At 41.3% G+C, this 12384-nt stretch overlaps 1 protein-coding gene across 1 annotated transcript in view; it reads right to left on the reverse strand.

Moving 5' to 3' along the window:
* Positions 1–4183: 4183 nt before the first annotated feature.
* KDR (kinase insert domain receptor) overlaps positions 4184–12384 on the reverse strand; it is a gene marked incomplete at both ends in the record, with an annotated part of 31206 nt that continues 23005 nt past the window's right edge. The window contains 8 exons of the mRNA XM_080638925.1: positions 4184–4403; positions 5221–5309; positions 5452–5548; positions 9014–9165; positions 11030–11135; positions 11252–11351; positions 11742–11853; positions 11987–12109. Of these exons, the coding sequence (XP_080495051.1) occupies positions 4184–4403; positions 5221–5309; positions 5452–5548; positions 9014–9165; positions 11030–11135; positions 11252–11351; positions 11742–11853; positions 11987–12109 (999 nt within the window). The remainder of the gene's footprint in view (positions 4404–5220; positions 5310–5451; positions 5549–9013; positions 9166–11029; positions 11136–11251; positions 11352–11741; positions 11854–11986; positions 12110–12384) is intronic.

Raw genomic sequence — 12384 nt, forward strand, 5'->3', positions numbered from 1 at the left:
TGATAAGTTTGTCAATTAGGAAGAACAAACGTTAACTTTGTTTTCCTTGTCCTTGCTGTTGCTTTGTGAGGTCCCATACTGCGTGGTAACACAGGGTGTGTACTCAAGTATCAGTGATGAGGGGAAACTTCAGATGATTCGTGGTTCGGGAATGTTTCATATAAAAATAGCCATTTTCAGCTTTGTATCTGGAGGCTATCCATGCTGCCCAACTATGTTTCTCAGCCTTAGAACCATCAAGAAAGTATGCAATTATCAGGAAACTTTTGTTCCCAATTCAACAGCTCTGTGACTGCAGCCTTTTTTAGTCACACGCTGCTTTTAGAATTAACAAGCCCTCCATTCCAGAAGTCCCCAGGTATGGTGCTTGGGGACAATCACATCAGAAGATGACATGGAGGATCTCCATAACACATTTTATGCTTGTGTGAAATACACTTGCTTGTGATTGGAGATGCATTAATAAGAAAAGCTTAGGCAAGGACTGGATTTGCAAGACATTTCCAGGCAAAGAATGAGATACATTGTACAGTATCTTTTGCAAGGAGAAGAACCTAGCTACTATGCCTGACTGTCCCTGCATTCTTCAGATGGGCTGTGTTTACATTGATAAGAGTTGACATGAGCCATCTTCAAGCCCCAAAACTGCCTTTTTCAGGCATGGCTCTGCTTGATTCCCCACGTCCAAACCCACCAGCAATTACAATTCATTCTGGCAGTTCGTCTGTGCAAGATGAGTCAACCCCATCACTGCTTCTCATATTCATACATAGCTGCTCAGAGTGGTATGTTTGGATCCCTAATCTCATGAGTGCCCCTTCTGTTTGCAGCTTATTGGGCTCAGAGTCAAGCTGGATTTCATGGATAAGGATGCTGATCCAAATTTGTGCTGCCACTTTGCTTCATGGCCGCAGAATGGAGATAAAGCTGGGAGTGGTTTGTGAAGCATTTGCAAGTCTGTGCTCTGCATCTCTGTCATTTCATTGCAAATATCCTTTTTGGAACTTAAAGTGTCTATCAAGACAGATGTGGCCTGACTGGGGATTAGCTGAACGTGCTGTATTCAGAATACAACAGAAAGTCCAGGTGTTTTAAAGGATGTAATGGCTATGGTCTGAAAAAAGAATTGTGTTACTGGATGACAAAGATATGAACACATTTATAGAAGCTTTGCTTTCTCCTGAATCTGAATATATGTGGTGGCTTTTTTTGTTGTTTTTTTCTGGGTTTTGTTTTAAAGACACTAATTTCCTTTCCTAAGGCAGGTGTGTGCTAGTTCCCACATTTTCCAGGCATATGTAAAATTATTTGGACCCACAAGGGAGATTCATTGGCTGACAAGAATCGTAAGTGAGAAATCATTAGCTGAAATGGGTATATTGCAACTTCATCAGTCTACATTATGGTAGACAACCATTTTAGAGGTTCTACAAACACAAAGGGAAGCATCTGACTACATGTAAGTGGCACATATGGTGTGTCACACCAATCTGGAGAGGAAACAAAGCTACAAAATGAGACATCTAAATTGAACACCCCAAATATTTGGGAGTTCCAGAACTAGGGCAGATGGACATCAAAGATAGATCTCCGTCTCCACCTCTCTGTCAGGACTCTCCAACATGTGGCTCAGCTGGTTACCTATCAATATTCTTCAAGTGTCAGTATTTTACGTCCATCATACAGCAATACACATAAGAACATTTTCATTAAAGATATTGGAGAATATTGGGGAAGAGGGAAGGTTAAGTTTGCAGCATTGGCTATTGAGCATACTATTATTGGCTAGACACTTGCCTGGGATGCAAGATAAATACCAAACATATACATGAAAATACAAATCCTTCCTAGAAGCCCTTACAGGAGATTTACGAAGCCTCTCCCTTATTTTTCTACCTGACCTCCCAGCTCATGCTTTCCTGAATGTAAAATGCTTCAGATTCAGGAGAGGAATGGAGAGACATTTGAAGCTTGACATTCCACAGCCTTGTAGCTGGGACATGCACATAGTGTGCGGAAGGTGTTAGTCTCATATTCAGACTGAGAAGAATTTAGCAGTGAGATCACCCACTTCCAAGAGAAGTGTTCTGACTGCATAGTATCCTACAAAGGTCTCATTTCAAACTGCAATAAAGATAAGTTGAATAAAGTCTGGGGTTTGTAGTTCAACTTCCCTTGCTTTTTTTTGTCATAAGCTGTTATGATACTTAGAGTCCTGATACCCCAACAGTGGCCAGTCTTCCACTGAGAATGAACGCCTGCGCAGTGCAGAAGAGAAAGTCAGAAGGTGGAAAACAGAGTGAAAAGGTGGGAGCATTAAGTACAGATTTAAAATAAAGGTAGACATTGCTACACAAGAGCAGGGACAACATCTCAGTTATAAGAAGTGAGAGGGAAGAAATGCAAGTGGGAAAAGATGAATAAGCCTTTAAGGGAAACTGCTACTCCCAAGGCAAAAGTCACAATACAATTAGATCAACCATTCTCAAACTGAACATAATAAACTCCGTCAGAGGAGATTCAGTCTATACAAGCAGCCTGTTCCTGTGACCATTTCTCTAAAGGCACTTATTGCCAACTGCTAAAATCTCTGAAGCTTCTTTATTACAGGTAGCCACAGAAATGTTCATAGACCTGTACAATGGTATAACTGGATTCATTAAATCGCACTTGGACTAAGTAGCACTTGACAAACCTCACTGTCAATAGAAAGGATATAGGAAAATACATGTAAGAAAACCAAACAGATCTACTCGTAGCCCCCACCTCTAAATTTCCAGTCACTTTTAATAAAGTGAAGTTTTAGCTATTAAAAGTTTTGTGACCCTTGTAATGCTACAGAACACTGATATAAAATGTGACTAGTACAATATACATTATATAATATATATATTTATATTTTAATATATTACATTTATTTCTACATAAAGAGGCTATAAATACTGTATATGCCTTGTATTCATGGTTCCCAGCATTTGACATTATAGTAAGTACAAACTGAAAAAAAATAATTATAAAAATACAAAAAAGAACTCAGTAGAAATAGCTTTATATTTTAAGATCTTGTAGCCTGCATTGTGTCTATCAGCAGAGCTCTGGGACTACAAGAGCACAGGTAAGAAGTTGTCCAACAATTAGGCACAATCTCACCACTCAGGGAAGATTGGAGCTGCCATGAAACCAGTCACGGATACCCAAGACTACATAAACTGAGATCTCTGCTATTGCAAACAGACTTTGAGAGTCAGACCTACATCTGAGGGAAGGAGGATGAGACGAGAAGGTAGGGTGCCTTTAGGATGCCCCATGAGGACCACAGTGCTCCCTGCAGTCCTAAAGTAGATTACATTGACTTTTCGAGCTGTTGTAGAGGCTGCCCCGGTGGTGATTCAGAGAGGGGGTATCTTCTGCAGCCGCTTCAGGCTAGCTCAGAAGCAACAGGCATGTGGCATGGGTCAAGGGTGCTGGGGACAACGTGGGCCAGAGCCATTCTCAGACGTGAGGCATGGCCCTGGCACCCCTGTCCCATCACTTGGCTCGGTGCTGTGCCTTTTCCCTACTAACCAGCTTCACCGCACAAGTCTTGCAAGCAAATACAGCTCATGCAGTCTGGTACAGCAACTTTTTTCCTCTGCCAAGGACAGAGACCATAGCCCCCACCTATATTTAGTCCAGCCTATGTTTAGACTCAGGCCATCAGTGACTGCCAGAGCCTTGAGCTGGAGGTTCCTTTTTTTGTTTGTGGAGGTACAAGCAAAGGATAACTCTGAGAAACAAGAAGCCAGTGTCGTGCTGTTTCCTTCCTGGAGTCCAGCCACAAGTGGAGAAACAACAACAACAAGAAAAGAGCAGGGCTGTGCCACTATTTCGTACAACTAGAAACAGTTAAGTTGAACACCATGACAACAGGGTCCCTAAGGCCATCGCGCTGCCTCTGCCACTGGGTCGGCACAACCTGCACACTGCAGCCGGGGCTTTGCACCCTTAGCCACAAGCATCTCTTGAGGAAAGTGCCCTACAGCCCAGCACAGTGCAGTTTTGCTGCCAGATGCTCCTGCATCCTCTTCAGGAAAAATAAGCGTCTTTTCTTAGTCTCATGGACGCCGTCTTTCTGTACATCAAACCTGAATACCACTGAGCCCAGGCAAGCAAGGCACATCGTGGGGGGACCCAGAGCTTCGCCCTAGAGTGGCAGGGAGGCGAGCGGCACAGTGCCATCATAGGCGAGCCCATGAGCACGGCAGAGCTGGGGAGAAGGCTCCTGGGCACACAAGAGTTCAGTCTCCTCGCTGGAGTACACGGTGGTGTCCATGTCATCTGAGTGGTACCCTGACTGATACCCACTCGTCTGGTTGGAGGCTTCGGACATGACGGACTCGTTACTCTTGCTGGGCACCAGTGTGCTATGAAAAACAAGCAGAAACAGGACTGAGAGAGCTGTGGAGACTGTCTTATGGAGGGCACTTCGCAAAGCTGGCTTCAAGCCTTTTTAAACATGCACTTGATTATAAAAGAGACCTTTTTATATGCCTTAGCTTCACTAACACGTGAAAAAGATATTTAATTTTATGACGATACAAAGAGTTAGATTGTGAACACAGATGAAATGGGCAGAAAACTTTGAGAAGCTTCACATATTTCAGCTGTGGTGCAATTGTAACTGCAGTATATTTTTGTTTGCACTGAAGTTGTCCTGGAAAAAATAATTCCTGAGAAGCTCTCAGAGAGCATACGTGAGATTTGAGCTCCATGAACACTACTGTGCTTCCTGTGAACTGCACAATGAACCCCCTGAACAATGCTCTGAAAATACACCCAGGTACATCCTGAAAACTCAAGAGTCAGCTTTAGAAAAAAAAAAGAAAGAAAAAGAAAAGAAAAGAAAAGAAAAGGAGCTCTTTGTCACTGCACACAAGCCCTCACAAATATGCTCAATTGTGTGCAACAGCTCAGTTCCTTTGACTGGCAATTAATGCTTTTGTAGCTGATAAGTACAAGCCCCTTCTGTGCTGCTAGCCGTTATCTCCAATGGCTGCATTACCTTTCCTCTCCTGGTACCAAATGCAGGTGACCAGGGACACAGTGCACTATATTTTTTATTTTATTTAAAAATACAGTAAGACAATATTTTGTCTACTAAAAAATTTAGAAACCTATCAGTTTTCTGACATACTGCAAGCAGAAAGTCATGTTCAAATCTACATGCAGCCCAAGCCTTACCTAAAGGGTATTTTCACTTGTTTATCACTCTCTTCCAAAGTCTTCAGCTCTTCAGATGCAAGAACCATCCCACTATCTGTCTGGTTTTCCTGCAAAGGTGTTAGGAATGCATTAAATGCAAAAGGGTAAATAAAATAAAATAAAATAAAATAAAATAAAATAAAATAAAATAATAAAATAAAATAAAATAAACAGGCAGACAGAAGACATACAAATATCAGGCAAACTTACCTCCTGAACAACTTTTACAGTGGTTACCAATGGGACATCTTCAAATGTTTTCACACTCACAGGGCGGCTTTTTCTCTTGCTACCTTGTCGGTACTGACTGAAAAGAAAACAAAAAATATTTTGTGTCCACTTTCCACAACTTGGCTGCAAACAGCACAATGATATCAGAATCCTTTTATCTCTCTACAGAGAAGTTAATCCTTTTGTCAAAACACATTATGCGAACCTCAAAATATCCATTTATTGAGAAGGACGAGCAGGCTAGAAAGTGGCATGTTTCTGACCTTCTGCTCCTGACAATCTTGATCTCTGAGCAAATTCTAAGAAACAGCTTAGAGAAAACAGCCTCTTTTCTCAGTTACACTGGAGGGCTTCACTTCCTGCAAGCTTCACTTAGAAGTATAATAAACAGAAGAGCCTGGAGCTCAGGCATGTGTCTCTTTCTTTGGACTGCACTTCTGAGACCCCTGGCTGGACCTAGGACAACAACAGCAGACTCAGCAGACTGCTGCCCTTAAACCATGGGGATCAGGACAGGGAGTGCTGCGTGTCTCTTGAAGGCTCTTCTCCAAAAGAAGCCCTCTGGTCAGGATGACATCCATAAAAAATATTGGACAAAAAAACCTCATTACATTCATGGAGGTACTAATACAGCAAACAAAACAGCTACCCTCAGCTTTCTGTCTAAACGGATATGGAGTAAAATGGATACCGTCCCAGTTAAACAGGACGCATTTATATTCCTAACAGCTAATGAAGAAAAAGCCAAGGATTTAGAAAAGAAACCTGCATTCACCTGAAGCACAAAGCTGAAGGCAATTAAGAGCATCATTCATCCTATTTCCCAGCTTTGAGTCTAGCTATGCTGCATCCTGCCTATCCCCAACAAATACATATTTAAGCTGGTGGGCATTTTACAAGTTCCCTTTGTAGCCTGCCCAGGTGCTCAATCACACTTTAGAATGGTTTTCAAATATTAAACCCAAGTATTTGCTGCAAATAAAATTTGTCCTATTGCTAGGGACACAGAATAAACAGTTAGCATCCTCTTTCAAGCAACTTTTCATTTACTGGGAACTGTTAATATGTTCCCTCTCCATTTTCTCTTCCTAGACTTAACAAAATCAGTTCTTTCAAGATCTCTATACTGACCATGTCTTCTACTCCTGCTACTCCGCAATGTTAGCTAACCCACTTCCAACCCAACCCTGACAGAACCAAAAACATCTAATGGAGAATCTAGTCCACTTATCCTCCTGTACAACATCACCTTGAATGGTGATAAGTTCATTCACAACTTGCCTTCTTAGTCTGAAAGCTCCATGTGTGCTTGCATTCAATTGTCCACACAGCCACAGAACTGCATGGCCAGGACTACAGTTACCAGGGTGAGAACTGGAAACCCTAGCCTCTTGATCTGAACAACCTCCCACTTATGGAAGTCCTGAGTCTTTCTGCTCAACCCAGACAAGAGTTAGCCTTCATGGACTACAATGAGCAAGATCCTCCTGGTTAAGCCAAGCTACTCTGCAAACAGGACCAGAAATAGCGTGCAGGCAGAGAGAGGCCACACATGGAGTCTGACTCCTGCTCAGTGGCAGTGAGGGCTCAGATGACATACTGACAGCATTTCCTGACACGTTTGCATTTTATAATAGACTGTTCCATTAAAAAATGGCCAAAAATCCCCCAGAGAAAATAAAACCCTATCTTTCCTGCTATCCACCAAGCCAATTAATCTCCCTAAAAATGAATTGTAGATTGGTTTGACTTGATTTGTTCTTGACAAATCCATGCTGGCTACTTTTAGTTACTTAATATTCTTGTAGGCATTTACCATTATTTATCTGATTGTTTAGTCTGGCATCATTCCTAGGATTCAGGTTAACCTGATTTAAGGTTACACCTTTTCTGTTCTTTCTAAAATCAAGCATTTACATACATACCTTTACACTTCCTTAAATCTTCTTTACCGCACCTGGCTGTTCTTAATGACAATCTTGCAAGGTTCAGAAATTACAGATCTATTTCCTAAGCCAAATACAGCAGCTATTAGGACATCCTGCTGATTTTAATTTACCTCAGCAATGTAAATATTCTTTAATATTCTCTGTTTTCCCTGAGCCTGCTTTTTTTCTTCCTGCTTTGATTTATAGATTGTATTTTTCAGCCTTTCCTCATAGTTAGTACTTTTGTGATGATTGAAAAAGACATTACTGAACAGATCAATCTTTTCCACTAAATGTGTAGCAAGATCCATGCCAACAAAATTGTTTCCAGCTACCAGAAGAATAAAGCTCCTAAGCATGTCTTAAGTTCCCCACTTTGCCTCTCCCAGAATGATTTCCACAAGTGCTTTACACCCCTGTCACACTGTAGGACAAGAGAAAGAGTTTCAAAGTCTTTAAAAGTTGAGAGATTTTACTTGTGTTCATAACAGAAAATGGGGACCAGGAAAACCCATATAGGAAGTATTAGAAGTGGAAAAATATGTGTGACTTTTCAGTGTTAAATCATGGGGTTTTGTCTTTTAAATATTTATATTTTGGACTGCCCCACTACTAAAACATGGGGGTTGAGAGTTCAACTCTAGGACCGCAAGTTCAACTGAAGTGTAAAATGCACTGTGCTAGTGCGCTACCTAGTCTTTCTCAGGACAACATAAAAAAGCCATCTTGTGGTACACAAAATCATTGGAAACTTTGTTTATCTTTGGTAGATATAAGAGAGAGTTCCACTTTGTGGAAACCACATGAACCCTGCCAACAGAGTCCTTCTCTGCCCTTATAGTTGGATTCATCTCCTTCTATCTCCTACTCCAGAGATTGCAGCAAGCAACCCAGAGCTTCCAGCATCCAAGTGGCTGAATTTGATCTTAGGCAGCAATGGATGAGAAAATACCTTTCTCCCTTACATCCCATGCCTGAGGTCCTCACAGGGTCCGACATGAGCCCTTCTTAAGTTCATTAGTACAAACTCCTTACCAGGGAGGTCACCTCTGCCACAACACCAAACAGCATCTACCACTGTTGCTCCATCATAGATGCCCCAACAGCCCACCAGAAGCAAGCAGTGGACAAAGAGCAGCCACAACATTTAGGTTGCATTCCCCTTGGCCATCAATTCATGACCTATTTACCAGCATTTCACTCTAGGAGGGGAAATGCCAGAGAGGTCATTAATGATAAAACTATTACCATTAATATTTTAGGGAGCTGCAATACAAAAGTGTGAACACAATTGTATTGGATCAGTAAGACTTTTTTATTCATTCTGATTCTTAAACACTAAGTTAAGTACACTTACGATTTATTTTTCTTTTTTTAAATGATAATACCAAATCTTGAAAAGGTAGTAAAAAAAAATAAATAAAAATCATTGGCATTTGGGGAGATAAGAAACTAGTTTTTGCTTACTAAAACTCTACAGATTCCTTCTTATCCCTGTGGATGAGGTTAAATATGGACCAAGCAGCTGAAGTCTCTTCCTTTCATTTTCCCTGCCCCCAGCATGAACAAAACCTGCCCAGAGGCCCCAGTAGGATGTCCACCATATAAAATACCTAATTCCTGCTGTGTTGTCATAATGGAATTTAGGATCACAGACTTCCTCTTCCTCCCTACAGGAAGCAGGTGAAGTGGGGAGAGAGAGACCCGAATCCTCTTCCATATTCAGTGATACTGACAAAGGAAGGACAACGTAGTCTTTACCATCCTGTAGAATGCAGTGAAAAGGTACAAAAATTAAATTGGCTACAGAGATACACTGACATAAACAGTTACACACACATCAGTCCAACAGTACTACCTTGCTTGCTTTATTAAACTACGAACATTATATCACCTTTGCAGAGCAGCTACATTAAAAGAAGGAAACTTTAAAAGAATCACTGCCAAGTAATTTTAGATTCAAAAATGATGGTTTTTTATATGACATATTGTAACATAAAGAATAAACTGAACTTTTTTTACTGACGTCTTTGAAACAAAAATGTAGGGTTTAGGAATGTTTGAATCTCAATGACACAAAGGAACCTGAGGAAAAAGATTACCTTAAAATGAAATAGGCTATGGAAATTTCTGGTATTAACCAGAAAGACTAAATAAAGTATAAGAAGTAAATTTAATAAAATAAAAAGAACAAAGAAAAAATGATATTTTCTATCAATACTTTGACATCACTACAAACTACTTTTTAAATTTCTTCCACTTGTTTACATTTTTGCTTTAAAACAATAGACAGAAAAAATGGATTATGCATCCTTCAGAACTGCATATCTATTTATAGTCCCATAAGAAATCCTTTAGTAGATTTTCTAATCTAATTTTCTCTAAATTTTTTTGCATCTATCTCTTTTGTATTACAATATGACACATACATATTTAGCTATTAGTTATCAGACAGTAAATCAGGTTTGTCTTTTATAGTCACAGTACACAATAGTTCATGACAAGAGGGTCTAAATCATTAGCAATCCAACCATATTAGGTTATAGGTAAATAACACAAAATATGTTTTGAACATACAAGGAAACACTTTTTTCCTGTGAGGGTGACTGGGCAGTGGCAGAGGTTGCCCAGAGAGGTTGTGAAGTTTCCATACTTGGAGATATTCAAAAGCCAATCTGAACATGGTCCTGAACAAAGAGGTATCAGCAGTCCTGCTTGAGCAGTGGGGTTGGACCAAATGACCTCCAGAGGCCCCTTCCAACCTCAGGCAGCCGTTGATGATGTGATACATGTGATACAAGCTGCCCTGCAGAAAAGTGAGGAAACGCTCCCCTTTCCGAGTTTTGGTATGCACAGACACAATAGTTTGGAAGGGCAGGCAATTCCTATTGTTACTAATAGGTCAGAAAGGGAGAACTTGTCTAATAGGGGAGCATGTGGTCAAACTCAGCCTCCCTCACCCAGTGTGCTCGCATCTGTTGCCCTGGCCTTGTCCGCTTCCATAGTACATTAAGAAGGAGCCACAAGATGGAGAACCTGGGAGGGAGGTCCATATAGCTCACCGGGACACAGTGGGCTCCCTTACCACAGTGCCTGCACACAGGACAAGTCTTACTACACTTATCTGCATGGAGCTGCTGACAGACAGCAAAACACCTGCATACTTGTTTTCCAGAAGAGTCATTACAAGCATTGCAGCCCACATGCTCACATATGCCAAGATACCCATCTTTGGCACAGTAAGATCAACAGGAGCCACCTGCCAAAACACCTCTGTAGTATGCAGAGAAATCAGCAGCAGAGCAGGGAATTGAGCCCATGATGCCACTGCTGTCTGGCTGGGGAACAACTTCCCAGCATACCTACAACTCCCAGACAGACAGTTAAGTAACAGCAGTGGAGGTGTCACGGGAAGCCCTTGCTGGCAGGGCAACATGGCTTTTGGTTACCGTAACAGACCTCTGCAACCTTTCCTCACCTATGCCAGTCAGTAACTGAAGGGGTGGAAGAAGTCCAGGCTCCCCCACAATCCCAGTGGACAGTACCCAACTAGGGGATTTCATGGTGGCTGTCAGGATAGGAGGGGTTCAGCTGGTGGGTTTAGCAACCAGAGAATACATTCCACATACCTGACGGACATTGGCTTGCAGCAAATTCCCCAGGTGCTCCACCAGCTCTGAAAAAGTTGGCCTCTGCTTAGGATCCCCATGCCAGCAATCCAGCATTGTTTGGTACCTAGAAGAACAAAGCCCATTAAAATATCAGCATGAAGAAAACAGCACCTACTGCTTGCTCCAGCACCTGCTATCATTGTGGGGTAAATGCAGGCAACTGGAAGAACAGTTTCTCACATTTCGGGTGTTGTATAGTCTGGTGCTCTCATTCTTGTTCCTTCTTTCAGTCTTCTGCAAAATTCCTCATCAATTTTCACTCCTGGGTATGGCGATGCACCTAAAATGACAGCAAGGGTAATTTTAATGCATTAGACTCTTAAATTCTGGGATTGATTTTCAAACAGATAATTTGCTATGGCCTGAGTTAATAAGGTAATCCAGTATATTTGGATGTGCAAACAATTTAGATTTATGATTGAGTAGACGAAGCATATCATCACCTATGGAAATTGTATGAAGAAGCATTTCAAGTCCATGTTCCTACATTTGCATTTTGAAGGAAATCTGAGTATTTTATTTTGATGGAGAAAATAAGCAGGAAATTTTCAAGAAGCAAAAAACCAAAATGCTACAGAGGATCCAAGAACACTTTGACTGTTTTCTGTTTTGACTGCTTGACTCTATTGTTGAAAATTTAAGATGGCTCAGTGAAATTAAAGTGACTTACCCAATGAAAATATTTCCCATAGCAGAACTCCAAAGGACCATACATCACTCTGAATGGTATATACTCTATCAAAAATGGTTTCTGGCGCCATCCATTTTAGGGGTAGTCTGGCCTGAAAGCATTTCCGTAAACAAAAAGGTATCGCAGTTTAGCAAAACAGTTTCCACAAACCCATTTAAAGTGGGTGGGGGAAGGAGTCCAGACTTGATATTAATTCTCTCTGAAACAGAGAATCTGAAACTTACATCTCCTTTCCTGACGTAATCTGGGTCTTTGTAGATGTCTCGAGCCAAGCCAAAATCACAGATTTTGACCACGTTATTGTCTGACAAGAGGATATTACGAGCAGCCAGGTCCCTGTGGATGCACTGCAAAGAGAAGTAAACAACCTCGTATGCTGCCTGTTGTCACAGCGCTGTCCACAGGGCTGATCTCTTTCACATATGTGCTCTCCGACCCTCAAAGGACAGATAATTCTTAAAACCTTTTAAGAAAAAGAACCTCAGCATCAGCAGTTACTGATTTTAAGTGTTTTGTGATGGTCGCAACTGATTTGGCTCAGGGAGACTTGTATTCCCAAGTCCAAACATACATCTGTTTATCCACCATGCAGAGAGGGCCTTTGAAGTCACCTAATTAATTA

This window comes from Psittacula echo (assembly GCF_963264785.1).
Source record: "Psittacula echo genome assembly, chromosome: 1".
NCBI lineage: Eukaryota > Metazoa > Chordata > Aves > Psittaciformes > Psittacidae > Psittacula > Psittacula echo.